This window comes from Procambarus clarkii, chromosome 31, assembly GCF_040958095.1.
Source record: "Procambarus clarkii isolate CNS0578487 chromosome 31, FALCON_Pclarkii_2.0, whole genome shotgun sequence".
Taxonomy (NCBI): Eukaryota; Metazoa; Arthropoda; class Malacostraca; order Decapoda; family Cambaridae; genus Procambarus; species Procambarus clarkii.
The window spans coordinates 33,580,812-33,601,222 of NC_091180.1; the positions used below are offsets into that span (position 1 = coordinate 33,580,812).

General features: G+C 38.9%; 1 protein-coding gene across 7 annotated transcripts in view; it reads right to left on the minus strand.

Annotated features, from left to right (window-relative positions):
- Positions 1–18,666: 18,666 nt before the first annotated feature.
- Positions 18,667–20,411, minus strand: part of dia (diaphanous related formin 1) — a 72,066-nt gene continuing 70,321 nt past the window's right edge. For 6 of the 7 annotated variants that reach the window (XM_069334701.1, XM_045743630.2, XM_045743631.2 and 3 more), the window contains one exon: positions 18,667–18,933. In XM_069334701.1, the coding sequence (XP_069190802.1) occupies positions 18,756–18,933 (178 nt within the window). In that variant the 3' untranslated portion in view covers positions 18,667–18,755. The remainder of the gene's footprint in view (positions 18,934–20,411) is intronic. The other variant, XM_045743632.2, reaches the window with a different exon arrangement.

The following is a 20,411-nucleotide window of genomic DNA, read 5'->3' on the forward strand; positions in this document are numbered from 1 at the left end:
TTAATAGCAGATTTCTGTTTTAAACCGTGGGTGCACGCGCGCGCGCACACACACACACACACACACATACACATTCACTTTTACACTGCCTACGTGAGACCAGTCTTAGAGTATGCAGCCCCCAGCATGGAGCCCCCACATAAAGAAACACACAAGGAAACTGGAAAAGGTTCACAAATTTGAGACGAGGCTCGTCCCGGAGTTGTGTGGCATGGGATATGAAGAGCGACTGAAGGAACTGAACCTGACGACGCTAGAAAAAAAAGAAGGGAGCGGGGGAGATATGATAGCAGCATAGAAAATACCTAGGGAGATTGACAGAGGGGAAATAGATGAAATGTTCACTCTGAATACCAACAGAACAAGGGAACATGGTTGGAAGCTGGAAAAAAAATCAGAGGAGTTGTAGAGATGCTAAGGAACCGTTAAGGACTGGCGCCCAGTCAATCCTTCCTGACCAGGACTCGAACCCAGAACAAATCGCTGGCCAGTATTGATCTCCCTGGAGTCACAGGAACCACCCAACCAAAAGGCTCATTTCCCCATGTTCGCATCCCCCCCCCCCCCCCGAAGTCCCGCACCCCGAAATCCTTACCCTCAGCCCCCCCCCCCCCGCCCTCATCAACCCCCCCCCCACAACCACATCAACCCCCCACACCCACGCCAACCCCCCCACCCCCACCCATCTTAAGCCAGCACAGTTAAGAAATCTGGCGAGTTGCCTACTGTAGTGTTGATCCATCTGACGTATCTGGGGCGGGCGATGGTGTTTGGTGAGTGGAGCACTAAGGAAACTATTTGTGTGTGTGTGTGTGTGTGTGTGTGTGTGTGTGTGTGTGTGTGTGTGTGTGTGTGTGTGTGTGTGTGTGTGTGTGTGTGTGCGCGCGCGCGCGCGCTTGCCTTGCGGGGGTTGAGCTCTGGCTCTTTGGTCCCGCCTCTCAACTGTCAATCAACTGGTAAGGAGCAGTTGTGTGTATGTGTGTGTGTGAGGAATTGACAGAGTGATTGCACATATTTGGAGTCTTAAATTCCGACTTTTTATACCGAAAATATACAAATTATTGAAAACGGCGATTGGTCACGGAATGATAAAACTTACATTTTCTGACATTTATTCTCGAGTAAGAAAATATTCTCTAGACTACAGCTGCGGGAGTTTTATTGACCTCAATATTGATTATTAACGTCAATACAAAAGATACAGTTCTTGGAAGGTGTCGGGAGATGTAAACAAAGAAGATGGTAGTGGAGAGGTGTGTACAGGAACCAGGACGACAGGTGTGTACAGGAACAAGGACGACAGGTGTGTACAGGAACCAAGGAGACAGGTGTGCACCCCCCCCCCCCCTTTCCACTCGCCCTCCCAGTGACTGACCTGGGATCGAACCCCTGAACAGGAAGGAACGGCAGGGCACCGCTGCCTGGCTCTTAGCCCCCTGTGCTCCAAACACCAATTAAGGACCTTCGGATCACGTTCTACCGGGATTGAATGATTGATGAAGATGAAGCCACCCAAGAGGTGGCACGGGCATGAATAGCCCGTAAATCTAGCGGGATCTCTTGTTGTTTTAGATTTAGCTACTCAGAAAGAAATATCCACGTAGCACGGGCTATAGTGAGTCCGTAAAAAAGAGAAAAATCTAGCGAGAGAAAAAATAATCGTATATAGGAGCCATATGGACAGGCGTGTCAAGGGTTGAGTGACGGGGTCCTGTCACTACCCAACAAGACAGGTGCCGAGGGAATACGGACGTTTAGATACAAACAAAAGAGCCAAAGGTCCTGGTAATAACAGAATCTCATCCAGATAAGACCAGTGTATATAAAGCCCTTCAAACAACATCGGAAAGTCGACGAATGTAATTGAAGTTTAACAGCGGGGGGTCTCAGCCTCGCAAGGAGATTGCGAAAGTGTATTGGGTCTGGCTAGACCAGGCTAGGCCAGGTTAGGCCAGGTTAGGCCAGGCTAGGCCAGGTTAGGCCAGGCTAGGCCAGGCTAGGCCAGGCTAGGCCAGAAGGGCCAGGTCTGATAGAGCTATGAGGCAGCGTCCCCGCCTTGAACCAGCGCCTTCCTATACCACTAACGTAACCCGCTCACGAAGGAAACTTTAGCTCGTGTAATATACACCCCACTTTAAATGTGATGATTTAATACGTTGTATATATGCGTGTATTACACTGTGTATACAGGTTTGAACTATAAGTCAGACGCTCCCTGAGACCGCTTAAGATGTCTCTATAAGCAGTAGCCTATTGAACGGATGTTATATTATGGGTTCAATATTCCTGCAGTTATGTATGTTTTATTTATTTATTTATACAAGAAGGCACAGTGGCTCGTGTAAGTATTTTTCTTCGTGATTAAGTATTTTGCATTTGGGCGAAGCCACTTAACACACGCTTCGAACAGTTCCTAAAACATAGAATTTGCAATAGATTTTCAATTACAGGGTTAAACCATCAATATTGGAGACAACAACAAAAATGAAGTATCATTCATTATGTATTTACTCTAATCTCAATCTGACCACATGAAAAAGTCAGTCTTCAACAAGCCTAGCAAATACGCGCTAGCGACCTATATTCAGCCTTTGTATAAATACAAACATGTCTATATGAAGATCACGGAAGCTGTATAAACTACTATTGTAGTTTATAGTAGTATAGCTAGTATTATCAACTAGTATAAGCTAAAACCAGTATAAGCTATAAACTATTACATAGTTTAACTATGTTTAGAGTTATACCTACCTAACGGGGTGAGAATGGTTTGAGCTACCTCATCCCTTTGTGTGTGTTTATACCTCAATAAGCTTATTTGAAGTTGAATTTGAATGTGATACCAACGTCCTCATCTCGCGCGCTGGTTCGTTATTCTGGCCTCGTGCTGGCGGTCGTCGGCAGCCCTTTAGCTTTATGGTCTACCGTGACAGTTTCATAATCCAAGGAAGGAAGGGAAGGAATAATCAGGGAAAAGCACCAAGCCATTACGACTATATAGCACTGGGAAGGGGTCAAGATAAGGATTTAGGATGGGACGGAGGGAAAGGAATGGTGCCCAACCACTTGTGGACGGTCGGGGATTGAATGCCGACCTGCGTGACGGGAGACCGTCCCTCTACCGTCCAGCCTAAGTGGTTGGGGGTATAATCCACGGAGTGTAAATGGCAAGTAACTATAATTGGTGATCGTTTACCGTTAACTATATTTTCGATTTCCCGAAGCTAATTCACAGTAGCCTACTAATGTAATTTAACTTTGATTTACTACTATGAATATACAGATTTACTCTATGCATATTTATGGTTTTGCTAGAATGTTCTTTTTACACAAAAAAGTACTTTCTTGTGAATATAAATAAAATGGGTGTCTGGCAGCGCTGCCAAAACACCACTAAACATCGTACACACACAACTGTTGTCTTATTCAGAACTTACATGATATTAGCTCTTCAAACACCATAGGACTATCTGAATACCTCAATGAGTATGCCTAAGAAACGGCAATTCCTTCACCAATCGGTGTCTGTATCATTAGGTATTAAACTGACAAAATTTACCCAACAATTAGTAATTATTAGACTGTAAAGTAAGGTAATTATCAGCAGAAAGCACCAACCTAGTACGGCTATATAGCATTTGGAATGGATATGAGGACTCTGAGGTGGGATAGGATGGAATAGAAAGGAACTGCCAAACCAGGGAATATGTACACCTCCATGGTGTACATCTCTCCAAGTATACTTCCATGGTGTAATATTCAAAATTCAAAAATTCAAAATTCAAATATTCAAAATTCAAAAATTCAAAATTCAAAAACATGGTGTAATTCCATGGTTTACCGCCAAAAACATGGTTCAATTCCATGGTTTACCGCCATGCATTCTGAAAACCTGACTTCCGTTGACGGAATAAAGTGAATGTCTGTGTTTTCGTGATTTTTGGGTCGTAACTGCGCATTTACACAGTTGTGTCAGTGAGAAGTGGGAATGCGGTACCGTACATGTGACGCACTTAATTAATACAGCGCATTGATGAGCGGCACACAACAGACTAGTGTTCTCATCACTTAGGTTCAGCAGGGGTATGAGATTTGATCAATAAGTTTTGTTCCTCTCGGATTACCGCACGTCAGGGCGTGAGTTTTGGCAGCAGGTCGTGAGGACGTGACGCAAACACACCCCTTGGAATGCTAGTTTCTTAACAACGGTCGCTGGCAGCTGTTTACTGCACTTCGTGGCTTCCCCTCTTAACTTTCCCCTTATTTCATCGAGTCCTCCCTCCCCATACCTCCTCTTCCTTCTCTCTCTACCTCCTTCCTTCTCTTCCTCACTCCCTTTCTCTTCCTACCATAAGGCAAACAATGACTATTCAACAACATGTAACTTCCGAAGACCAAGACTTGACACACTCGGGTATATAAAACTCCAAGACTTTCTTAGAGTCATGTTGGGAACTGCCTCGGGCCTGAAGGCGCAGTAGAGAAACCGGTTAGGATCCCTTCACACACTGGACACCTAAACAAAGAAAACGTTGTTGATATCCTTGCCAAGAGAGTGTTAATCAAAGGCAATGTTGATCATAATCTTGGGACATTAAAGTGCCAGACGAGAACTTGTAAATGAATTTGGTGAAAGGAGAAGAGCGTAAACAGGAACCAGCAGATTCATTGTTTATCACAATTCAATGTGTTGAACAAACACTTGTATGGGATAAGTATAACAAAAATCAGAAGACTTATAGACGTTTTCACAGCTCGAGTACGACTCGGCTACAAGCATTTCTGGTTGCTTGGCTTGCGTGGGGGTCGACCTGGAGGGAAGTGAAGTGAGTGGACAAAGCCAGCACACTACATCATTGCATTTTATCCCGTGTGAAAATATAATAGAAGTTGCAGTGCAATTAGAAGTTTGCCACTAGCTGCTATGATTTTTGTTTCCCCCCGTGTCACAGACCAGCCCTTCACCCAGCCCGTCCTCCTAAAGGTTCCCCAACATCAAGAAAATGGTCAATTTAAACCGCCCTTATTCTAACTTACCAGAGGACCCAAAACAGAAAACGGGACAGTCCGTCACTTTCGCCAGCCGCTTCCATTTTCTAATAAAATTTTTTGGCATTATGTAACGCATACGAGCGAAAAACAACGTTCTTTGAAGACGACGTTCTTTGAAAATTACTTCACCAACCAATCTACACCTCTGAGTGCGCAGTCACACGTGCCATAAATGTTCCCACACTAACGTGCCACATACTACGGGATCACCATAGCCTGTGCTACTTTGAACTTTTTGTTCCGATCAGGAAGACGTGCTGGAGAGGAAAGACATGAAGCTTGGGATCGGAAGAGATTCTTCGTGATCGATACTAAGAGGCATCACTATCCAGCCCTGATAGAGAGGAGGAGGGGGGGGGAGGAGGAGGACTAACAGCCACCTAAAATTAGCCTCCTCCCTCCACCTCTTTTATACCCATTTAGGAAGGAATGACGTTGTTGCTAATTATGGGCCAACATCGTCCTATATCTGAGTCATATCTGAAGCTCCAGGAACCTTAACCGCACACATTTACACACGTCACACACACACACGCAACTACACACATACGCAACTACACACGCACAACTACATACACATACACCTTAACCACAGAGTGGTTAAGGTGTGTGCCGTGTGACTGATGACTATAACCTGAGGGTACTGGGAAGACGGGATACCACGAGCGTAGCTCTCATCCTGTATCTCATCCTCACAATCGACTTGAGAATGGGCCAGGACGGACCGAAACGTCGTCGTCCCTTCACTTTCTAGGATGTGTGTGGTTTGGTCAACATATTTCAGCCACGTTATTGTGACTCCTCGCCGGCTCATCCTGTAACTACACTTAGGTAATTACCTAGGTAATTACACACACGCTTCATCATTACAGATTACAATGAAGACAAGTTTGTCAAATATGAGCTGTCCTGAATAAAACCCAAGTCGTGACTAACTTATTAACCTATGTTTTTCATGATGCAGACGAATGACTTGCAATTACAGATTCAAGTCAGTTTCCCACAATGCACCCAATATCGTAATTAGCCGATAGTTCGACTCAAGTAACCGATAATCTGTTCGACTCTAAATATGTAATGAATATGCAAGATAAGGGTTCACTAGGCTCGTTACATTCCTTAACAAACGCCACGTCTAGACCTGGCGACTTGTTTGGATTGAAATGTTCTCTTTAATAATAATAATCCTCCCTGGTAACCACTAAACTAGTCAACTTGTTCCCTCCACCACCAATGTAGATTTGATCGGCTGAAGACATAACTTTTTCTTTGGTAAATACACTAACAAAATCTCAGAAATATCCTGCCAAATTCAAACTCATAATTTCTGTTCTCTTCCTCCCACACAGCCTAGCCCCCTCCCCATCCACACAGCCTAGCCCCCTCCCCATCCACACAGCCTAGCAACTGCCAACAAAGCATTCTCGCTTCCTCTGTCTACCGCTCCTACTGTCCAACCACTTGGGCTGGACGGTAGAGCGACGGTCTCGCTTCATGCAGGTCGGCGTTCAATCCCCAACCGTCCGCAAATAGTTCGGCACCATTCCTAGCCCCCCGTTCCATCCCAAATCCTTATCTTGACCCCTTCCAAGTGCTATATAGTCGTAATGGCTTGGTGCTTTCCCCTGATAGTTCCCTTCCTACTGTGAGCTCTTTTCTGTACTCACCTAGTTGTGGTTGCCGGGGTTGAGCTTTGGCTCTTTGGTCTCTCCTCGTTGTTAGTGTCCGCCTTTTCTGAATCTTGTGCATAACTTTCTTTTCTAGGGGAATGTTTTGTAATATTGGATGGCCTAGCTTTTATTTGGTGTTGTTAAATGAGTATATCTCCTTAACTAGTTCTTATTTTATTTTATTTATTTATATACAAGAAGGTACATTGGGGTTAACAGAGAATATAGAGATTAAGTTGAATTTACATTCTTGTAAAGCCACTAGCACGCATAGCGTTTCGGGCAAATTCGAAAAAATTAATTCAAATTCAAATCTTCGTAAAATGCTTCTGTCGTTACTGGCGTGTAACTATCATACCGAGACTTAATATGACTAACAAGACTTCTTAGTTCTTCCTCACTAAATGTTACATTTTTCTCCCGAAAGTAGGCGTTCATTTTGTCTGAATTTAACTGTATTTATAGTGCAAAATCATCACTTAATTATTCCTCGACAACGAAACAACTGCCCTCTATATTTGCCAGAGTTAAATATGTCTCCAGTATTTAGCAAATAAGCATATGGGATAAACATATCAATTATGACACTATAGCTCTCCACATACGTCAGTTGCTTAATTTAGAAACTGTACTTGTAGTCGATCTCGAGCCCATTAATGATATGTGACGGCTTATACTGAATTTTGTAACAAGCTCATCAAGATTGCAACTTGCTTAGCTAAATGAATTGTGAGGGTCAGTCCCTGAGCCCATTATGTGCCTCTGTAACCCTCTCCACTACCGCCCACAAGATGGGTATGGGGTACATCATTAATGAACTAAATAAACAAAAACCAACCGTTGCTATCGTTGTCTCTTAACTGTCCTCGTCGAGGCCGCTAGAGTTAGTGGCTCTCAGGTAAATTCAGGTAAAACTGATTCTTCCTTGTCCCCTGCATTGCTATCGTCCCTCTCTCTAAGAGATTCTTCTTTCCTTCGTGTAGGTACCAGCTTGGAGTCTCTCAGTCTGGGCATCATTGGATAAAGAGAAGAACCAGGCCGTCCTCACTAAACGAAGACCAAATGCTCTATAATCCAGACGCCAAATCCTCTGTTTATGAACAATAAACTGTTTACACACATAACTCACAGCTGATGCAACCCTCTTCGGCCAGGCTCGTTAAACCAGCAGCCGGCCTCCCCAGACACATTCATCAATTGTAACATGCTGTGTATTAAAAATTGGTTTGTTATATATAAATTATTATACATTAAAATTCTATATATAGTTAGATGTAGATTAAATGTTTAGGTTCTATTGGCGATTATTTGTATTTGAAGTATGTGGTTGAAGCATTTTTAGCATTGTGGTTCGAACAGAGGTCGCCAGCGAAGCATTGTTCCAGCCCGTCCTCCAAACAAAGATCCAAAAGTGATTCCGTGCACCCGCCAAACCCCCTGTTTATGAATGAAAAACGGTTTACACACGACTCACAACTGATTTCGTTCGAACACTTCCGTAACAAATGCTTCACTGACGAATTTTGTTCGATGCATAACGCTGTAAATGGTACTACAAATACAAATAATCGCCAACAGAACCTAAACATCTAGCCTAACCTAACCTACGTCTATATATGCACAATATGCTAATATACTATAATATTAATTTATTTTTGAGAAAATTCCCGTTTTGAATGAACAGCATGTAAAAATTTATGAATGTGTCTGTGGGGTCGACCGCTGGATGTAATGGACTTGAGTCGAGGACGGGTTGCATTGTTAGAGAAATGTTCGGCTAGTTAATTTAGTTCATTTATTATACACCCCATACCCATCGTATGGGCGGCAGTGAAAAGGGTTACAGAGCCACATAATGGGCTCAGGGACTGAACCCCACAATTCATATAGCTAAGCAAGTTACAATCTTGATGAGCTACAGCTGATGACGTTCCAACATTTCTCATTTCTTTAAATAATCTTAATCCCAGCTCTGTGATTAAGACTTCGTATTCGTATAAAGTTAACTGTTTATACGACGAAGGTTATGACATTATCCATTTTTAATGTATTACTGTACATCTTTTTTATGAATAATGCGACCATTCATCACCTTCACCACCGTCCACACCCTTCACCACCTTTATCACCTATTCTATAGTTCACCACCTTCCATACCGGACTTCACCTTGCTGGTTCTTCACCACCATCTACTCTTCACCACTTTCCCTTCATCCCTGTAACCATTTTCAATAAAAACTCTTTGTCAATAAATAAACTACATAAGGTAAATTAACATTTGAATCATGTAACAAAATGTGTTTCATTAAACTTAGTGAGGATGGAGTCTGGTATTCAGTGAGACTGGAAATTAATGTAATTTGCCATATTATGCAAAAGTAGCATGTAAGATGGCTTGGGCTCGACTCCACCTGTGGCCATCGACCAGTCACCCTGCAAGGTTTAGTAAGGTTAGTACAAAGTGTCTGGACTTTAGCCTCGAACATGCAAAAAGACATTTTACCATGTCGTAGCTCAGTCGATTAAGGCAGGGTCTGGGATCCTCTCGGACTTAGGTTCGAACCCTCGTCACGGCCCTTGTGGATTTGTTCAAGACATTCTATTTTATAGGTTATGATGTCTGGGACTTGAAGAGCTGGGGACCAAATGTCGGGTGTGTCAGACACACCCGACATTTGCAGATCCTGTGGTGCTAGGTAGATAGATAATTATCAGGAGAAAGCACTAAGTCACTTTGCAGTGGCCAGCTGTTGCTAGGAAATGGTCACTGCTTGATCGCAAGCGGGGATGTTTCTGATCGAGGAGAAAGAAACAATTGCGCAGCGCGTCCCGCGGCGTTGCGCGGGCAGTCTGGGGCTGTATAAATACGGGGAAACAGAGGGGCTCTGCTGATATATAGGGCTCTGGATATGATATATAAGTATGGAGCTACCTCAGTGCGGCTAGCAACAGTCACCCTTCAGCTATTCCTGAAAGTTTTTATTTAAATTTTTTGTAATTTATTTTTATATATCAAGAGTTCTTAAATTCTTGTAAAGCCACTAGCATGCATAGCATTTCGGGCAGGTCCTTAATCCTAATTTTTCCCCAGAATACAACCTGCCAAATCGTTTAACCAGGTACCCATTCACTGCTGGGTGAACAGAGGCTACAGTCAAAGATTGGCGCCCTGTCAATCCTCCCTGGCCAGGATATGAACCCAGGCCAAAGTGCTCATGAAGCACCGGGCAAGTGTTTTACCACTGTGCCATAGAGACTGCTTAACTGGAATTGGAATTACTATTGGAAAATGGTAATTTTCCAAACAGTACATGGGCAGTACTATTAGCTTAATTGTGTTAGTTAGGTGCTTGTGGTGCAATAGAAGTAGTGGGCATCCCATGGGCCACATATCAAAAGGATGATGGGCCGCATGTAGTCTGTGGACAGCATGATTGAAATCCCTACTCTAAATGCCTTTCGTGATAACATAAGGGGAAAAAAAAACTTAAGTGATAAGCCTTCGTTTATTACAAGGTTAATGGTAACAATAAGTTGAAATTTTGTTTATAAAATAATGACATTCTATAAAAATATGTACAAAAAGCTTTATGTTCTCATCAAGACCACTAAATCATGATTTAGATATTGCAGAGAATAAAGGCCTCTTTTTAATAAAAATAAAATTTTATTTAATATATACAATTGCCATCATATCCAACTGGACCCTTGTACTGTCTTGTAAAAGGTGATTTCACTACTACTGTATTCTCACTGGATAATTTTGCTTACAGGTGTCTAAATGGAAGAGCAAGGAGTCAAGTAATAATTAAATGAAAGTCCAGTGTTCCAAAAATATACAAAAAATACAGAAAAAGAGAAGGAATAGTAAGGGACTTGTCAGGGGTGCCTCATATAGATAAGACATGCAAAAGGGTTGGATTGTCAAGCAGGAAGCACGGGGATCGAAATCTCTTTAATTAACAACTTCACAAGGTCACCTGATGGTCTTTGAAAATTACAATGAAGTGAATAAAAAGATAAGGCACATATTTCTATGAAATAGTTCAATGAATGTGTAACGGCACACGGTTTGGGATAGAGTCAGGGAACAGAGAAAGAACAGCAACAAACATTGTCAATGAATGTGTAATGGCACACGGTTTGGGATAGAGTCAGGGAACAAAGAAAGACCAGTTACAAACGTTGTTACAATAACTGTTTCCTGTGAGTGTCTTATAGCCAGGTAAGAAAGACTGGGTCACATAAATGTGTTCAAATTCAAAAGGTATCACAAGTACAAAAATCAGGTGAGTGAACGTAATAAAACGTCTTTTCTGGTGGGCTCCCAGTAGCTCTACGAACTTAACTCTGGTACAGTACTGCCAAGCTTTAGCTGACCACACACCAGGCTTCTGAGACCTATCTATTACCTACTGGGGGCCAGGACCAAAATCTAGTTCACTCTACAAGGTGAGGAAAGCAGGGAATCAGAGATCAACCACAAAACTGTGGAATGCCCACCAGGTGGCCTAGGCTGCAATCGGTTAGCAGCCAAATGCATTAGTCAAGGTATTTATCCTGTGGCAATGATTGCTTGCCTTGTTTACCAATTTGTGCCCAATTTCCTATAAGCAATAACCTTTGCTGCACATGTGCTTTCTAGAGGGGTTTATCCAGTTTTGATCTCCGATCTCCTCACTTCACAGAGTGAACCACATTCTGGTCCTAGCTTCGGGTCTGTCTCAAGAGGATGGGTCTCAAGAGGCCTTGTGTATTGAGCTAAAGCAGAGGGAGCTACTGAGGCTTCCTTCCAGAAATGGTTAATAAGAGAGCAAGAGAATTATCAGGAGAAAGCACTAAGCCACGATGACTATATAGCACTTGGAAGGGATCTAGGATAAGGATTTGGGATGGGACGGGGAGGGAAGGAATGGTGCCCAACCACTTGAACGCCGACCTGCATGAAGCAAGACCATCACTCTACAGTCCAGCCCAAGTGGTTGGGCATGGTTAATAATAGAGAGATGTGCAAGGAAAGATGCTCATCTGAAAGTGGCAACCTTTATACATTCAGATTTAGTGAGAACTATCAGTTGCTGCTGTTCATAATTATTATAATGCATTTGAAGAACAAAGATTGCAAATCCTTTAAAATACAAATATTGTAGAAGTAATATGGCTATATGATGTAGCAATACAGAACCATATATTTCACAAACCGATTCTTTAGCCCTAAAACTGAATGTAAGTTGTGTTGCATACAAATTTATAAAGGTAGTTCAAGTACAATAATGCCATTATAAATACCGGTGGATTTCGGTCCTAGAACTGACGACAGCCGTTCAAGGACCGGTATGCAATATTAGAACTATTAATAATAGAACACTTGAGAAACAATGCACCTCACAAGATATCACAGCAATGAAAACACAGAACAGAATAAGTAAAGCTTCATAAAAGTAAGAATGAAGTAAAGCTTCATTCATCATCCAGTCTTCATAAAAAGTAAAGTGCAAGAAAGTCAAACTGACATCAACAAAGAGCAAGTTAATTCACTTTGGGCAATATAACCCATGCCGGTTACTTAACATTAACATTCCATTGAAATGTAAAACCTTATAGGTAGTTTTGACTAACTTCAGCTAAGGCACTAAGCTTCTAAAAAAAAAAAAAAAAAAAAAAAAAAAAAAATATTTGAGCATAAACTGCTATACATGGATTTTTTTTAAGATTTTGTGCCTTCAAGGCATTGCATATTCCTTGACACATTAACATCAGTCATCTGATAATATTCAAAATGCTATCTGTGGAAATATTGAAAGCAAAAAAAGTGCAGTTGTCACTCAGTGTAACTACCCAAAAAAAACACACAGATTATTCAACTTATTGTTAACGTGTCACGCTACTCAATTATTACATAGTTTGTGAATTTATTCCTTGCACGCGAAATCTGATTAAGGAATGTACTGAATTTAAGAAATGTCAAATTATTCTAAGTGATGAAAGACAATACAGTATTTAAGAATGTTAGGAAAATTACAATAGCAATAAATCTGATAAAACCCTCAACTCCTCACTAATATGCAGAGATGAAGTCATAAAAGATTTGTAAAAAATCCATTATTTAAAATCTTATACACTAGCTTCTTAAAATGCTTACATTTCTCAAGTCGAGCTTATTTTATAGTATGTACACGCATATTAAGCATGAACTCGATACACGTGCACAAATAAATAATATCAGACAGGCACGGCTGACCTGGAGCCCATTACAGAGGTTCCTGGAACTTTTCCAACCTCACCACTATGTTGTAAGTTATAAACTACCGTAATATAATTAATGTACTGTACATTTATTCCTTAATACTTCAGCTCAAGTGAAGGGTACAGAAATATATCCAAGAAAAAATAAAATTATATGGGTATTCCAAAAATATATTGCTGTAATTACATTAACAAATATACATGTACAAATGGATCATTGGCACTTAACAGTTGGACACATCAATCAGGCTTAATATTTATTTGCAGTGATCAATATTGTGTAATTCACAAAAATGTGCTAGAAACCATAAGGTGTGACAGGAAATATGCAATGTCAAAGTAACAGCATATGGATGAAAATATTATTGCATTTATGTCATATCTGTATAATTAGTGCAGGCTAAGGAATCTGTAGTTACTGGCAAGTCACTACAGCTACTTGATATTAAGTGACTACATTATATCTAGTATACCCTTTACAATCTGACCATTCGCTACATGGCAAAACCTGCTACATACAGTAATCATCTACTTCTAAAACCATGACATTATAATAATTAATTATTAAAAACAAAAGAAACTTCTGAAGAACATTTTTGTTGCAATTTGCTCAACTTCTCTCTTTACTGTTTGTAACTTCCCTTTCTTTAACTCATAAATGAATGTGTATCTCCTACAGCTTTCCTTTAGTACCACATCAGTCAATCACATAAGGATGTAAATATAAGACAGTACGACTTAATTTACAGATGAACGGGCTGCTGCTATGCTAGACCTACACATGTGCAACTTGCGTTACAAGCAGGTGTGGCAAGCTGCATTATGCCCATCAAAGGAAATAACTACACGAGGGAAAACCACTGTATTGAGGCCCCACCCTCCCCCAGCTAAGGCATAACCTTACTTAACCCCTCAACTGCGCCAGCCAACAAATGACGTTTTGAGAGTTGTCCGTTTTTTTTTTAATTAGGCTGTATTTTAATGTTGTTTAATGTTTTCATTACTCTTTGTTCTGAAATGAAAATGGTTTAGTTTGGAAACATTTTGACATTAATTTTACCTGAACATGTATAAAAATAACAAAACTATGTCCTTAACAATTGCACTTTGAAGTCTTTGCCAAAAACAGGTGTGCAGTGCAGGGGTTAAAGTTCTGTATAAATACCATTCTCTCATGAATGAAGCTTTCACAATCCTGTGCTTATAGTGATATGTTCGTTCAAAAACAACTACCTGTAGTTCATTTGATAGTAACATTTTTGAGTACTGGAAGGTTTTCTACGAGACTGTAAAGTTAAGTTCTTCTTTCATAACAGATGTTTGTCCCAACTATTCTACAAGTGGTCTAAAGTTATAAACTTCATACCACTACCAGATAGTCATTTACAACAAGCATAAAATGATGATTGTGTTGCCTACTTCCCCATTTAATTAATAGCCAGTCATGACAATAAAAATGTTTGTGATTAGATCAGTGTATACAACACAACACAGTTGTGTACATTTATCAAGACGTTGATGGAAATAATTACAAATAATTACACTATGTGCTATTTGCCATGTGATATTTATCTATTTCTTTTAATAACAGTGAATCAGTGATATGTTTACCAGCTCATATTGGAAGACCCAAATCACTTAGCACTTGTACCTAGTATCTAGCACAGGTACTAAAGATGTACATTGCTTCCGTTGAAGTATCATAATACCTCACAGTACCCAGTATATGTAACACTGCAATGCAAAACATGCAGGTAAGCTCAATAGGCTGCCGCAGCATAATTATCACTCGACACGAGCAATAAACGATCTAGCCTGACGTTCCATACAACACATGCCGATGCCCTCAAGTATATAAACACAATGCAAACGGGCAATAAGTTCATGACATGGACAGTACACATCTTGGATTAAACTTGAATACTGAATTTGGAGACTTCAAATGTACTGTAATTTAATTTTCATTTTCTTTACCCTCATCATAGAGAATTGGCATAATATGCAAGTTAGTGAATGCACAACAGTATAATGTGAGATATTTACTTTAAAAAAAAGGAAGACCATGGTGTTCTAGCGAGTACCCTTTGATGACAATCTGTTTCCAGAATATTAAGCCAGTCTGATAATTTAAGACACTTATTCTTTCTCATCTAAATTATAAAACACAGCAATCTAACAACAACAGCACTACTAACTACTTGTCCATTTTGAACCAAGCTCTTTTCCTGCATAATGTTTCCTTCCTGGACCAATATGCAACTTACTTACATTATTTGCTTTACGTTTATTTCAATAAACGTAAACAACATACACAAGATATTTTCTTCCATGACCAATAAACATAAACAACTTACACAAGATATTTTCTGCCATGGCCAATAAACATAAACAACTTACACAAGATATTTTCTGCCATGGCCAATAAACATAAACAACTTACACAAGATATTTTCTGCCATGGCCAATAAATTTTAACAACTTAAACAAGATATTTTCTTCCATGACCAATACACAGATCACACGTGTTGGAGAATCTTAGCAAAGTTAAGAGAAAGAATTTTTAACGCGGCTTCTGTGAGTGACCTTACCAGCACTAAATGCTTTTAACTACCAGCACTACTCAATTTTTTCTGCCACTGCATTTAATAGTAGATATTTTTCGGATTTAACATGACAACTTCTTTATATTTCATTATAAAAATATGAACTATCATTTGGGTTCTATGGCTTACGTTTTTCATCGACCAATGATAAATTTTGGCAACAATTTTCATATTCAATCAAGTTACAGAATATTAATGTTTTAACAAAATGCACTCTACTTCGTTTTTTAATCAATGTTTCTATAAGGAAAGCTAAATTTTCTATTCCTTGTAATGCAATTAAAATTATGTTACTTGAAACATCATATGAATTAAAACGGAGCTCACGTTTCGAAGTAAATAAACATGCCCTCTTGTATACACAATGTGTATCTACTGCAATAAAATTATCCGCCTTTCGTTTGTGTACACAAAATCTTAAAACAAATGCCTGCATGCTTAAGCAAAGGATGAAAATTGCTGTTCCTAACTCCCAACATTATATGGTTAAACAGCATCATTTGTACAATGATTTCCCACTAGTTTTTGGTACATTGACAGCCCTCTACACCCAAATAAACCTACAGGAACACTTAGAGTCACTGGCATCTATTATTGTAAGTGGTGAGCTGAAAAGGCATTACAGTCCACATTATTGTTTAAATATAAATTGCAAGTTAACTCTGTAAGAGTAAGAATGCAAGACCTGGCTGACTTGTTTAAGTATTCCAGTATATGTTTCGGTAGCAAACAAACTGCAAAAGGCCAAACAATTATTAAGTACTATGAAATACATTAGCAAACAATTTACAAAAAAAAAAATTATTTTAGACAAATTTAACAAACTACAGTGTACTCCTTTAGCCTTTTCTTATAATCAAATAAATACACCTACTGTAATCTTATTTATACCATAATAATCAAATGTTCCTTACCTATACATACCTTGATTGCAAGTCCTGCCATCAGACTTAAAAACAGTCAAATTACCCTGTGATATCTCACGAGAGGTAAGGAATGATCACAGTCAAATTTCCTTAACAGCGTTCATTTCATCGTGCTAGAAACATCAAATCAACATCCGACATTAAGGCACAAGCAGTGCATCGGTATGCCGAGTGTAAATATAGTATACAGCAACTCGGTGACGTATGTTTGACGGCAATATCACGGGAGCCAATATGGCTACATTTCGTAAAGGAAGGGTTATTTAAGTAACCTCTAATCTATTGAGGTAAGCCAACACAAATATGAAATGCACATACACTATAACTCTTTACCTAGTTTGGTTGCTGCTTTTACTGCCATTCAAAACAGCAGTTGTTCAAGATTAAAATTATGACTGTAATATCTTTTATGCTTTGGGGGAAAAAAAAAAAAAAGCTGGGTTATTACTACCTATAAGTATCTTTAAAGTAAAGCTAAAATATATTTCAGGGGTTCTATGGGTTAACTTATTTACAAAGGTTTGCTAATGAAGCAATTTTTTTTCCAACAAATAATGCCCCTTCCCACAACACAATGGACAAATATAATAATTTGCTTGTCACCTTAAACTTTAGCTCAAGGTTTTTCACTCTTGCCATATATATAATTCCTATGCTCATAATATATGTGAACACATCATTGTGATAAACTATGGAGGAAAGAGCAAACTCTAGAAAATACCCTCCTGACGAAACTTGAATATTGACGATCCTCCACAAAGTGTTATGCAACTATATTAATAACTTAACAAATAATAGTGATGAATTGTCTAGAACAATTTGGATGTTGCTCTCACTGAATTCACAGTTATAATTTTTTTTAATTATTAGAGGGAGAGTGCCAAGCCATTACAACTTTACAAGTTGTAAAGTTAAGGGGTCAGGATAAGAATTTTGGGATGGGACGGGGAAGGAATGGTGCCCAACCACTTGGACAGTCAAGGATTTAACGCCGACCTGCATGAAGCGAGACCGTCGCTCTACCGTCCGGCCCAAGTGGCTGGATTCGCAATTTTAGCGACAGGTCAAAACACAAGCAAATACTTTGCAAGTGGTTAAGGTTAATGACTAACGGGACTCGTTATCACGTCCTTCACAATAACCAGAGCACAGAAATACTTAAAAAGCATTCAAAAGAAACCTTAAACATCCTTTCCTTCACAAGCCAAACACTTTTATTTCATATCTACAAAGAAAATATAATTATATTTAATATAATTCTGTACAAAATATTAAAAAACAGTCTACTGGAAAATACTAAGGGGCAATTGGATGCATATTGTGGTAGTATATTTCTCTGCATCCATCTTTCAAAATACCAAAAAAATGTGATTATATATATATATATATATATATATATATATATATATATATATATATATATATATATATATATATTTATATATATATAAACAGTTATAAATATTATATTTTGCTTGAAATATTGATTTCTTGACATGTTTAGTAAGATTTTTACAGAAGTCTGCATTTACTTAAGATATTTATCAACTAGTCCTGAAATGACCTGTTTGCATTTAAAAAAATATGGAGATGATCAAACTACATTACATAAAGAAACAATGACTGAATTCTAAATGATTCCTCATGTATAACATGTAGGGCTTTTATTTAATGTATTGTATATGCCTGTGTTTATGTTTACATGTGTAGATATGTGTAATTACCTAAGTGTAGTTACAGGATGAGAGCTACGCTCGTGGTGTCCCATCTTCCCAGTACTCTGTCATATAACGCTTCGAAACTATTGACGGTCTTGGCCTCCACCACCTTCTCACCTAACTTGTTCCAACCGTGTACCACTCTGTTTGCGAAAGTGAATTTTCTTATATTTCTTCGGCATCTGTGTTTAGAATTATAAGAAAATTCACTTTCACAAACAGTGGTAGACGGTTGGTTGGTGTGTGTGTTTGTGTGTGCACATACACATAATTTGTATAATATACGTGAAATATACTGCCATGAACCAAAAAAAATATACACTTCTTCTTGTAACTGATATGTTAAATTATAATGTAGAGACATCGTATTCCTTGCTTAAAATGCCTTTTCATTCACATTTTATAAATATTACTACTGAAAAAGTAATGCACAATATACAGCCAGTTTTCATTTTTACCAAGCAACCTGTGCACGAGCACGTGAATGTTACTAATTTTCTTTATGTACAGTATTTAATATTAATATAATTTGGATTGCATTTAAAGATCTCTTAACCTCTGCAGCAAGGCTTCAGGTGCATCTCCACCATTTTCCGACGACTGTTCATTAAAATGCCGATCCCGAGACTCTAATCCAGTCGGAACACCAGGTCTACGGGTGCGGGGACGAGATGGTCGAGCGGGCTGGTTTTCAATATCAATATCAAGCGCATCAGCTCTGAATTCAAAAATCAAAGATAAACAGTATTAGCTTAATGATGTGATCTTTCAAAATGCTTAAAATTATACCTAACTATGGGAAGCAAAGGCACGGGATTGGGAAATGTGCATTTAAAAGATCCATGAACAGTGGATTCATACTGCAATGGAACCAAAGTAATTATTTTGATTAGTTAAGTGTCTAATGCAATGAATTAGGCATCCAGATATGAAAATTCCAATAATTTGGATTTGTGGGGCAATTTGTTTTTTTTTTGTCTTAATTCAGGGTCACATTTTCTTATGATTTTATGTAATATATTGTACAGTACTGTATATGCAATCAAGTATTAATTTGGGTGAAAATGCAACAATTATATAAAATATGATGAAGCAGGAAAGGCCAGAAGCAATTTATTTGTTAAAGCTGGAATTCACTGCACTGAATCATTAATAATAATCATACAAACAATTTATAATACTGTACCATATTCAATTATATGGGCAACCTGTTAAAATGAGAAGCCATTAATAGACATTCATAAGAAAATACTAAGCTTAGATAACCCATATGTCAGGTCTTTTAAATGCAACATTTAATAACAATATATGTGTTGAAACAATGTGTTGATAATGAGTTGAACATGAAAACGTTCGAAATTTTAGTTTCATTTTCCTAGTGGATACTTATGCAGTATATATGTGTGTGTATGAGTATATATATGTGTGTGTATGAGTATATGTATGTATGTGTGTAATTACCTAAGTGTAATTACCTAAGTGTAGTTACAGGATGAGAGCTACGCTCGTGGTGTCCCGTCTTCCCAGCACTCTTTGTCATATAACGCTTTGAAACTACTGACGGTCTTGGCCTCCACCACCTTCTCACTTAACTTGTTCCAACCGTCTACCACTCTATTTGCGAAGGTGAATTTTCTTATATTTCTTCGGCATCTGTGTTTAGCTAGTTTAAATCTATGGCCTCTTGTTCTTGAAGTTCCAGGTCTCAGGAAGTCTTCCCTGTCGATTTTATCAATTCCTGTTACTATTTTGTACGTAGTGATCATATCACCTCTTTTTCTTCTGTCTTCTAGTTTTGGCATATTTAATGCTTCTAACCTCTCCTCGTAGCTCTTGCCCTTCAGTTCTGGGAGCCACTTAGTAGCATGTCTTTGCACCTTTTCCAGTTTGTTGATGTGCTTCTTAAGATATGGGCACCACACAACAGCTGCATATTCTAGCTTTGGCCTAACAAAAGTCATGAACAATTTCTTTAGTATATCGCCATCCATGTATTTAAATGCAATTCTGAAGTTAGAAAGCATCGCATAGGCTCCTTGCACAATATTCTTTATGTGGTCCTCAGGTGATAGTTTTCTATCTAGAACCACTCCTAGATCTCTTTCTTTATCAGAATTCTTTAAAGATTTCTCACATAATATATAGGTTGTGTGGGGTCTATGTTCTCCTATTCCACATTCCATAACATGACATTTA